The sequence below is a fragment of the Neophocaena asiaeorientalis genome, unplaced genomic scaffold, assembly GCF_003031525.2.
Source record: "Neophocaena asiaeorientalis asiaeorientalis breed wild unplaced genomic scaffold, Neophocaena_asiaeorientalis_V1.1 scaffold77, whole genome shotgun sequence".
Lineage (NCBI taxonomy): Eukaryota > Metazoa > Chordata > Mammalia > Artiodactyla > Phocoenidae > Neophocaena > Neophocaena asiaeorientalis.
In genome coordinates, this window is record NW_020174645.1 from 688827 (window position 1) to 700500 (window position 11674).

General features: G+C 55.1%; 1 protein-coding gene across 1 annotated transcript in view; it reads left to right on the forward strand.

The window, feature by feature from the left end:
• The window catches only part of RIMBP2 (RIMS binding protein 2), a 54250-nt gene that overhangs the window by 2896 nt on the left and 39680 nt on the right, over positions 1-11674 (forward strand). Inside the window, exons 2-4 of the mRNA XM_024758464.1 lie at positions 2613-2758; positions 4287-4363; positions 9749-9858. Coding sequence (XP_024614232.1) covers positions 2613-2758; positions 4287-4363; positions 9749-9858 — 333 coding nt within the window. The remainder of the gene's footprint in view (positions 1-2612; positions 2759-4286; positions 4364-9748; positions 9859-11674) is intronic.

Genomic DNA, 11674 nt, shown 5'->3' on the forward strand with positions numbered 1-11674 from the left:
AGTACAGCATGAGAATGTGTTAGTCCAGGACGAGCTCGTGGGTCAGTGGGGGTGGGGAGGAGAGCAGTGATTGACCTGGTTCAGTCGGTGTTGAGATGATCTGGAAAAAAGGATCTAATTCACGACGGAGGAAAATGGATGCTAAGAACAAAACCCAAACAGGACGGCTGTCTCCAATCCCGGTAGAAGAATAGGTTTGCACCAAGACTTCCGTTCAGCCACTTGGAAGAGCCATCGTGATAACAGACCAGCTCATTTAATAAACGCTACCTCGCCCACGGGGGCCCCCTGTTGGCAAAGCCAGACAGGCTTGGCATCATCCTTGCCGCTGAAGTCCCCCTCAAAGTCATTCTTTGACGGCAGATGGCAGGGGCCCCTTTAAGGGTGAGAGTGACAGGGAACTCGCCGCTGGGCTGGCCTTTCCTCCTTTCCCAGGAGGGGAGGGTGGGGGGGGGCAGAGGAGCAAGCAGGGCCAGTGCAGGATCAGAGCAGGACCCGGCAAGTGTGCTGTGCATCCCCTGGGGGCCTCCTGCCTGAGGCTGGGTCCGCCCAAGGTTGAGGAAGACAAGGACCGTTTGACCATGAGTCCCTAAGGGACTCACCTTCTGTGCCGTAGAATCACATCTGCAACCAGCAAGGCAGAAATCACACAGGGACAGAATCATCCCTAGAAATCTCCTAGGAAGGGGGCATGTCATCTCCCAGGGCTGCCCCTACACAGCCAGTTTCCTTCCAGTGTTGGAGCTGGGTTTTGGTGAAAACACCGGATAAAGTCATTGATTTGACCTTAGTGGCCATATTTTCCAGAAAATGCATATCTTGAAACATGCGGAGCATGAAGGGGTGTGCGGTTGAGGGCACTGCATGATTTTGTCTCTAATCTCACATTCACTCAGAGAGCAGAAGGGCAGGTAAAATGCCACATGCAACAAAATATTTTTCTCTAGACAACTGGATTTGTTTAAGTTAAAATGTGAATATGAGGTGACTCTACTATACTCATTTCACCTTTGCTGGTGGTGTCACCCCCTGCTATTCCCGGCAGCAGTGTATCAGTCAGGATGGGCTAGGTTCAGCTGTAGTAACAAACATCCCCAAATCTCAGGGGCTTGAAACAGCACAAGTCTCGTTCTCGATCACACTGCACATCCATCTCAGTTTGGCTCAGGGAATGGGTTCCACACTCTCTTCACTCGGGAATGCTGAGCCTCTCCCATCTGGAATGTTCCATTGCAAGGGAAAGGAAGCATAACAAAGTAGACACTGGCTCAAAAAGGCTTCTGCCCCAAAGCAGGACACATCTCTTCCACTCACAGTTCGTTGGCCTGGGCGAGTCCTGTGTCGGGGTGAAACACCTCCCCTGCAGCACTGAAGCACCCTGCAGCCAGGCCACACCCTCCGCCCGCTTTCTGAGGGAGTCAATTAATTCAGTAAATATTGACTTTGCACCTGCTGTATGCCAAGCACTGGCTGCTGTGGTCATTAGGGGTCTTGGGCAGTGGCCTCCTAGCAGGGACCCCGGATCCACTTCAGCATCAATTCTTTGTTGCAGTGATGGTCCCCCGAGGTTCTCAGTTCTCTTAATCAGCTAGGGGAGTGGGGGTTCTCTGGGGGTGACTTCTACACAGCCTTTGTGGGAGCACTTCTCACCCTGTATGTTTTTCCTGATTTGGGCTCAGCGCGTCATCTTCCTCACTGGAGCTGTCCCCGTGATGGGAGAGTCACAGCCAGCCAGAGACTAGACAAAGCCAGAAAGGAACATCCGCAGGCCACCAGGCAGTGAGAACGTGGGGAAGGGAAATGGTTGCTTCTGTCATTCACATCTGATCCTAAAGAAACACGCCTGACTTAATCCGACAGTCCGGGCCAGCATTGGTCGAGGTGCTCAGTTCTCCCCGCCCTGCCACATGTCACTGGGCTGGGGCTCAGCGGCCCCATGAGGACAGGATGGGCAGATCTGCTTTGGTCCTAGTGAGTCTCAAGAATATTTTTTAGCCATAAACCTGACCATTTGGCCACTTTGTGTATAAGTCAGGTCTCTTTCAGTCATAAGTGACAGCAAAGCCAGACTAAACTGGTGTGAGCAAAAAGGAATTTATTTATCCCATAGACAAGGTGAAGAGCCTAGGTTTAGCCTCAGGTACAGCTGGATTCAGGTGCTCCAGCCATGCCACCCGGATCCAGTTCCTCCCTCTCCGTCTTCCAGCTCCTCCTTCTACAAGCAGTCTCCATTCTCAGACAGACTTTCCTCCTCCTGGTGGCAATGTGGCTGCAGTGTCACTGAGTCTCTTCTCCTCTCCATTTTAAGCCAGAGAAAAGGAGAGCCTCTTTGCCCATGACTCCCACGAAGTTCTCTCTGACTGGACCTTCCCATCTCCTATGCAACACCACCATCTCCACCAAACAATTGGCGTAGCCAGGCGTGGACTCTGCTGGATGGACAGCCCAGAGCCGGGGGTGTAGATGAAGAGTGGGAGATGGGTGGGTCCCAAAATAAAAGTCCAAGACTGATGCCAAAGACAGGGAAAGACCCACAGGGAGGGCAAATGACCAGTGCACTTTGATTATTTCCTTGGTGTCTTCTCTCAAATTGCTCCGATGTTGGTGTCCAGGTCAGGAAAGCTCCACTGGAAGCCGTACTGTGATCGGTGAATCTGTCCGGCCCCTCCCGCTCCCGGGTGACAAGCCAGAACCTCTGTCCATCAAGCCCACCTTTCTGTCAAGGTCTGGTGGCCCAAGATGCAGATTTGAATCCGACGTGAGTCCTGTCCTGGCTGAGGCAGCTGCCCCACTGCGCCGTGATGTGGGCTGTGGGTGTTGGCAGCCCTCCCCCTCTCTCCCCAGCCCCCCTTGCTCTTGCCTTCACCCCCGTTCATTGAGCACCTACTATGTGCCAGGACGTGTGGCCCCAGTGTACAGATGGGGGCGGGAGTGTCCCTGCTCTCATGGGCTGAATGACCATAAGTAAGTCAACACCAAAAGTCGGGTAACAGCGAGTGTCGTGAACCCAACAAGCCGGTGACCCGGAGGGATGAGGTGAAGGACAGGGCGGCCCTTCTTGGCCACTCGTGGTCTGTTTATCCGTGAGAAGGAGCCCAGGGGAAGCCCACTGGGGCTGGAGAGGAGCTGGGAGCTGGGGAGGGGGCTTGAGGCCTCAGGGAAGCTCTCGACTTTTGGTCCAAGTCCAGGGGGAACCACTGAAGGCCCTGAGACGGGGAGTGCCGTGCTGTGACCCCCAGGAGAGCCCTCTCCCCAGTGCGGGAGTGTCAGGAGGGACCGGCCCCTCTTCTCCCGGGGTGGGCGGGGTTCATGGTCACTCCCACCCTCCCCTGGTGCCCTTTCCTCCCTCCCCAACCCCAAGACAGTTGTAGCCGGTGTAAGGAAACCCCTATAGGCAGCGTCCCGGTGCCGGCAGACTCGGGCCCCAGAGAGGAGCGGGGCGGGGCGGGGGGGGGTATCGGGAGGAAGCAGCCCCCGTGTCCCTTTTTCTGATCAGGATTCCCGGGGGCACCGGGCACCATCCACGCGTGCGTGCTCCCCTCCCTGCACTGAGCCCTTGAGGGCTGAGGGCACAAAGCATTACCTAAATGTGTCCTCCGAGGAGCCTGGCAGGGTCTGGGGCAGTGACGTCTCAGGCCTTAAATTATGTCGGGGCATGGTCCTTACCTTGAGTCCAATCTGGGTGTGGGAAGATGAGGTCTTTTTAAAAGTAGCTTTTAATTAATCCGTTTTTATTGAAGTATGGTTGATTCACGATACTGTGTCAGTGTCAGCATAGTGATTCAGTATTTTTGCAGAGTGTACTCCATTATAAGTTATTACAAGGCAATGGCTGTAGTTCCCTGTGCTGTACAGTCAATCCTGTTGCTTGTCTGTTTTACATAGAGTAGTTTGTATCTGCTGATCCCATACTCCTAACTCTTCCCCCATTCTGGTAACCACAAAATTGTCGTCTATGTCTGTGAGTCTATTTCTGTGGTGCGTATACCTTCATTTGTATTATTTTTTAGGCTCCACGTAGAAGTGATATCATACAGTATTGGGGGAGACAAGTTCTTTATAACTGTCCTCTGTGTGACCAAGAAGCCCGAAGGGAGGGACCCCGCCCCCATCTCTGGGTCACACCCAAAACCAAGAACCCGGGTGTGGCAGCATCTCACGGGGGTCCCACCATCTGAGGCTGAAAAGCCCAGGGGGGACCGTGGGAGGGATCTCCTGCGTGCTTTCGGCATGAAATGTGACGCCTACAGCTTCAGTGACCTGCACATCCATTGTGTTTCCAATAGATGGATAATGAATGGAATTCCAATACCGCCAAGCAGAGATACTCGGGGAAGGTCCACTTGTGTGTCGCCCGCTATAGGTAAGAGTGACGGTCCTCTCCACGTCCTCTGAGCATCCGGAAGTGGGGGCAACCTCTGGGCAGGTGGGGTGATGGGAGTGGGAACGCTCCGTGAGCTGAGGGGACCCTTCCCAGGTGCCGAGAGAAGGCGGCCAGTTCATCCAGGCTTTGGAGGGTGGCAAGGGTTTGTCTGTTCTGATGGAAAGAGTTTGGATAGCGTGTTAGTTTCCCAGGGCTGCCATTCAAAACTGTCACCAACTGGGTGGCTTAAAAACAGCAGAAACCTGTGCTCTCCCGGTTCTGGAAGGCCGAAGTGGGAAATCAAGGTGTGGGGACGGCCAGCTTCTGCTGACTGTCAGCATCCCTGACGTCCCTCGGCTGTAGGCTCCCTGCTCCAATCTCTGCTTCCGTCTTCATGTGCCCTTCTTCTCTGTGTGTTCCCTCTTCTTTTTATAAGGACCCCTGTCCTTGGATTAGGGCCCACCCTACTCCGGTATGACCTCATCTTAACTTGATCCCACCTGTGAAGACCCTATGTCCAAATAAGCTCACCTCCACAGGGGCCAGGACCTGAACGTCTCTTTTGGGGGACACAGTTCACTCCATGACAGGCAGCAAGCTGAAACTCAAAGAGGGGCCCCCTTGCCCAGAGCCTCCTGCTTGGTGCCTTTCCGGCATCGTCCCTGTCCGCCCGGTGCCTGGGCCACATCACGTAGCTGTTACAGCTGCAGAGCTGAGCTCCCATTGGAGGACCCGGGTGTCTGTGTCCACCAGCGTGAGCCAGGCTGCTCATGCACGGCCCTCAGATTCTTTGCGGTTACCACTGAAAACTTTGAGATGGATGAGGGTTAGCCGCCTCCCTGCAACTTCCCTGCCTCGTTATAATGCAACAGGCGTTATAATGCCCAGAGTTTGCCGGGTGTGCAGACACGGATGAATCAAATAGTCACCAAAAGCAGACATAAAACAGTCAGACCTCCTGTATTTTATGCTCAGTGAGGACCTGGGCTCTTGTGTTTCCAGATGCTCCAGTGACCCTTTGCCTCCTGGGTCGGCCGGGCAGGAAGGGCAGTGTTCTGGGGGCAGACGCCACTGCCCTCTTAGTGGGCGACGGGCAACCAGAGTCCCCCGTAAGGGGACTGGACTGTGCACAGAGCTGTTGAGGAATCAGACCTCAGGAGCTGTCACCAAGGGTGGATGCCTCCCTCACTAGATCCTTAAAATCTGTCCGCGTGGAGGAGGTGGGGTGAGCTTCCTTTGAGCCCGTCTGCGCACCTTCAGTGCCTTGTGCCTCCTCCAGTGAGAACCGTTTCTAATAACTATGCTGCCTGTCCGTGGATCATTTTCCGCTGATCCACTAATTTCACCAGTGCAAACCCACTTCTGATGTCCAGATAATGGAAGCCCGTGGAGTAGCCACCCTGGGCTGGGGCGTGCTGGATGAGGATGCCAGCTGGCCCCTGAGGAGGGCGCCCCCCATGCCCCCGCCTGCATCCTTCATAGGGTCCGTGGGGACATCGCCATATCACTGGAGAGAGCGTTGAGGACGCCAGTCCTGGGGCTCAGGAAGGAGGGCTCAGCCCCGCCCCACGTCTCGTAGGAGGGCGGTTCTGCCTTTGTGTGTGTGGAGCTGGGCAGGCACAGCTGTTCAGGCGAGCCCTCCGGGCCGGCCAGTTGGGGCCGCGGCCGGGATGCCCATCTGCCTTGCAGGTTTGTCTCCCTCGCCAGCTGGGCCCTTCCCAGCGATGAGCCTGGTCCCCCGAGGCTGCGGTGGCCCCCTGCTCCCTGGGCACGGCCTCCCTCCGCTTTCCTGGGGAGACGAGACCTTATTCTGGGGAAGGTGCCCAAGAGCGGAGGCACCCAGAGGCTGGATCCACGTGAAAGCAGGCAGAGAGAAAGCCTGGGCGGTCAGCCGGTGTATAGCCGACACCGCGGTCCCCAGCCGCGGCCAGGGCGCTCGGTGAGCCCCACCGCCATCGTCTGCTGGAGCTCCGGGTGTTTTCCACCTGACGCCCAGCCAAGTCAAACCACATTGTGAGCGGCGCAGACAATAGTCCCAGACAGAGTTCCCCAAACACCCTGCGGACCCCTGGAGGAGTGGCTTGAAGGTAAGGGGAGTTTGGGGGTGTTTCCCCCCCGGAGCTAAACACTGTCCTTACTCAGCACCCTGCTTCGAAGTTTCCCCAAACTGGAAACAGGAGAAGCCCTGCTCCCCATGGCCCCGTCCCCACCTCCCACCTCTGCTCGAGGAGCCGCCTGTGGAGCGGCCTTGCTTCCCCATCTCTTGCCCCCTCTTCAGCCCGGTGTCCCCTCCCCCAACAGCAGGACGAGCCTCGCTGAGGCTCCAGGGGGCCCCTTTCCAGAAGTTCTGCAGGCACCCGATGCAGGCCTCCCGCACCCTTCCTTTTAAACAGCTGTATTGAGGGGTCAGTCACATACCTTACAGTCCCCCCATTTTTCTAAGTTGGAGTGCAGTTGATTTGCGATGCTGTGTTAGTTTCTGCTGCCCAGCAAAGTGCATCTGTTGTACATACACATGTACCCACTCTTTTTTAGAATCTTTTCCCATTAGACCATTACAGAGTACTGAACAGAGTTCCCCGTGCTCTGCAGTAGCTCCTTGTTAGTTCTCTGTTTTACGTAGTGTGTCTGTGTCCATCCCAATCTCCCAGTTCGTCCCACCCCCCGACACCCCTTGGTCAACGTCAGTTTGTTCTCTACATCTGTGACTCTCTTTCTGCTTTGCCAATAAGTTCATCTGGACCGTTTTCCTAGATTCCGCTTATAAGCGATATTACACCGTATTTGTTTTCCTCTTTCTGGCTTACTTCACTCTGTATGACGGTCTCTAGATGCAACGCACAGTACGTGCCATCCTTGCCGCTGTCAAGTTGAGAACATTCCTATCTGCTCACCAAGACCCCCGTCCCTTTCAGGTGTCAGCCCATCCCCTCCATCCCCACCCCAAATAACCACTCACGTTTCAGTCACTGTGGGTTCCCCGTTCTGGACATTTCCTTCCCGTCTTAGCATTGTGTCATCAAGGTTCACCCGCTGCAGCTCTGTCCCCTTCTATACCCGGATCACAGCGGACTTAGGGGAGACGGCATTTTTTGTTTGTTTGTTTTGCGGTACGCGGGCCTCTCACCGCTGTGGCCTCTCCCGTTGCGGAGCACAGGCTCCGGACGCGCAGGCTCAGCGGCCATGACTCACGGGCCCAGCCGCTCCGCGGCACGTGGGACCCTCCCGGACCGGGGCACGAACCCGCGTCCCCTGCATCGGCAGACGGACTCTCAACCACTGCGCCACCGGGGAAGCCCGGGGAGACTGCATTTTATCCGTCAACCCCCGATGGATGTGGACCCCGTCGTCGGTGCACAGTTCCCCTCGGTGCCCACGGTCCCCTCCCCATGCTGGCCTCTTCCACCCTCTTTCCCGCCAGCCGAGACTTCTCTTCCTGAGAGTGATGTGCGGCCTCCTGAAGCCTGGGCCCCGTCCGCTGTCTTCCTGCTCCATCCTCCCCCCTTGGGCGACCTCTTATGCACGTGGACCACTCCAGGCTCCACCCGCAGCCACAGCCTCTCTGAGCCTAGGCAGTGTAAGGCGCCTGGAACTGGCCCCTGGGCCTCCTGTCTCCCCGCATCCAGCCCCGCTCCCGCCAGCGCCTGCCCAGTAATTGCACCCACATCTGCACCTCCTGAGGCCAGAAAGCTTCGAGTCCTCCGGGACCCTGCTCCCCTGCCCTCATACCCAGGCAGCCCCCCTTCCATCTCCTCTAAGGACACTCCCTGCCCAGCTAGACCCCATCCACACGGCATCAGAGGGACCCCTCTGCAAAACGCAAATGCGATCATGTCACTCCGTAGGTGACGACTCCTTCCCGATAGCTATTAGCTCTGGAGGTTAAATCCACAGTGATGTGGCCCCTCCAACCCACGGCCCCCAGCGCTCCTACCCTCACCCGTCCTTCTCCAGCAGCTGAGGGGACCCCGCTCCCATCCTCCTGGCCTTTGCACATGCCATCCCCTCTGCCAGAAACCACGTTTGGCTTCACTCCAGCCGCTGGGCTTTCACACCGTACATCCGTCTGCTTGGCTTTCCATCCCAATGCAGGTGCCCCAGCAGTCACTGACTCGGTAAAACCCTCAGGGCGCTGGACGGCGTCCCTGGACCTCTGGACTCCGAGGGACAGGGCGACGTGGTGTGGTTAAACCCACGCAGGGTGAGGGTCAGGAGACCTTCGTTCTGCTCCCACCCACACCTCCTAATGAGTGTGTGGCTTTGGACAAGTCACTGCACTTCAGCTGGCCGTGAGAATTGGGAATGAGAATATCATCTCTGCTCTCCTCACTGAGCGTCAGTGGGGATCAGATAAAACACACAGAGGAAAGTGCTGGCCCCCAGGGGAGCTGCTGCGGCTTCACCCTTTGTGTGACAGGACGCTGAGTGACACCCTTTGTCCTTTTTGTTTACGTGATCATCTCCCACGATCACTGATGTCACTTTGACTTTCGTGTTGAGTCCTTTCCTGTTATTTTAAATTAATTGACCCTTTAATTAGAAAATCAAAAATTCATCTCACGTGTTTTATCTGCAAGTTGGACATGACTTTAAAAAAAATGTTAATTCCAATATTTTGAGGATTTGAGAAGTGGGCATTTTACAGTCCTAGTGGGGAGGGGAAGATAAAATGTGCATCCATTTTGAGAACATCTTGGCTGTACATACCTAAGACCTCTAAAATGTGCGGGTCTTTGGCCAAACAAATATACTACCTAGGGACTTATCTTTAGGAAGGAAGTGGGCAGGTGTGCAACATATGTTGATAAAGATATTGGATGCAGCACTGATTATATCAGCCAAAAGTCTGAAGAAATATCAATACCCAAAATAGGAAATTGGTTAAATAAAGTATGTTAATCTCTTCAGTGGAGTATTGTACAGCCATCAAAAAGGATATGATAGAATATTTCATGAGGGGAAAGATAATCAAGTCATATTGCAAAGTGTAAAAAGTAAGCAGGTGACTAAAGAGTATATGTCATATGATTCTACCTGTGATCAATGATATATATTGAACGATGATAGGATTAATTACTTTTTTATTTGCTTGCTGATTTGGAAATTTATTTAAAAATATAATTTGGAGTCATTTAACTGTCATCTGATACAAAGGACTCAGTGTACAGCTTGCTTCCAGAACTACCATTTAGCATGAAATCTGTGTGAGTTGAGCTACCGATAGCCTGAGTTTTCAGTGCATTGACAATCCACGAGCACCGAACCATCGTGTGGGTCTAAAATGTCCTGGCAACAGCAGGGAGGAGGCCCCGAGCTCTGCAAGGGACGGGCTGGGGTCGGTCTCCATCCAGAGCATTACTGAATGGGTTTTCTCTCTCTCTCTAGTTACAACCCCTTCGACGGGCCAAATGAGAACCCAGAGGCTGAGCTGCCCCTCACGGCGGGGAAGTACCTCTACGTCTATGGAGACATGGACGAGGACGGCTTCTATGAAGGTCAGTGAGAGCGTGGCGGGCAGGGGGCGCACACAGGCCAGGCCAGGGCCGGGCCGCCCATCACTCCCGGCCGCCCCAGCCTCTGCTCTGACCCTCCCGCCCTCGGGAGTTACGAGGTGTTTGTTCCCCTGTTGTCTGATTCAGTGGGGTGTCCTATTTTTAACCCCAAGCAGCCCTCTGACACGGGGTGGATACCTTCTCATGTTCACGTCCACAGAGCTTCCCAGGAGCTCCCGCAGACACGTGGGGCTGACAGATGAGGGTCTCTCCTCCCCGCCTCTCTTACAGCCCAGCACCTCCTCCGAGGCAGGGCCGGGGACCCTTTCAGGGGACCTCGTCTGGTTCACAGCGATCCCACTGACCTTCAGCCTCTGTTGTTAACCTAGGGTGGTCCAGCCCCGTGTCCTGCCTGGCCACTTCCTGCACCTTGCGCAGTGTGAGATCAGGAAATGGGAATTCCTCTGCCCAAAACTCATAACCTTGGTCACTTTTGTAGCTAGAGGATGAACATGGGACATCCCCAGGAGCTTCATAAATCCAGATTCCTCGGTTGCCTAAACTCTCCCATTGCCCTAACAGAAGGGTCTCGGTTTCCTCCGGTCCTTCTGAGCAGAAAAAAATTGTTTCTTGCTAAACTAGCAGGTTTCTCTTGCGTGACCACCTGGAGTTTCCCTGGAGCTGATGGCCACACTCTTGACTCCTGTCCTAGGGTTGATGGGCCCCGAGATCAGGTGGCCTCCACTGAGGTCGGTGAGCGGCAGCCCAGCCTGGGCTGTTTTTCTGAAGGTGCCAGAGCCTGGGGTCATTGAAATTCTTGGCTTCCATTAGTTACCGGAAAAACAGTGGCACAGCTGTGGGTAGGCCTCCCGAGAAATTTCACCACAACTGGTGGCAAAGCTGCTTGAACTCGTAACACAAATCCACATTGCCGTCACCGACATGCGCACCAGGGGAGAACTGTGTGTCCAAGGCGGCTGCCAGGTAACCCTCGTTGGAATTCTCTAGAGTATTTGCGCCAGGCACTGTGCCCACATAGACTTTCCAGAGGCCGGATGAAAGGCAGGCGGCAGAGCTCAGCGTTCCGTTGTCCACGTGACAGTGGCAAGCTCACCTCCCCTCACTATGCAGATGGTCGCGGTGGCTACCTTAAGGGGAGGCTGTGGCGATAAATGAGGAAGCAGACGTGGGGTCTGAGGATGCGGCCTGGGACATAGGACTTGCTGTCACTCCCATCCTCCTCCTCCTCGGCGTTCCCTGTGTCAAATGACACTGTGTTTTCCGAGCATCCTCGAGGCAAAGACTGACATCTCGAGACCTGCCCCCTAGGTGGGGACAGGAGCAGAAACAGAGATCCTCATTGATCCTGGGAGACTCGGGACTGACTCAGTGGTCAGCATCCCTCTCGCCCGGGCCCGTCGCACGTCCCTTGACGTGTGCGTGTGTCTACTGGGAGCAGACCCCATCCTTCGTTCCACGCTGCCCAGCCTCTCGGGTCCCCGGACCCCCAGTCAAGCCCTTTCTGCGACGCGCCAGGGGAAACAGCCTTTTCCCGCTGGTGTCGCGAGATCACCCAAACTGTGTCATCTCTGAAGCTCCTCCGAACGCTTCTCAGTTTTCCACGGCTCTGCTCTCAGCAGGCTTCCGAGCCCCACGAATAAAGAGAACGCAAAGAAATTAGACCATTTCATGAAATAAAAAATGGTCCCCGCTGTGACTGCCCGCAGCCACGAGAGCTAGTTTGGTGGCATTCTTTGGTCCACTTAGCCTCCAGGTGGTTCTGACCAAATTGATCGTCTCTCACCAAACGGACACATGT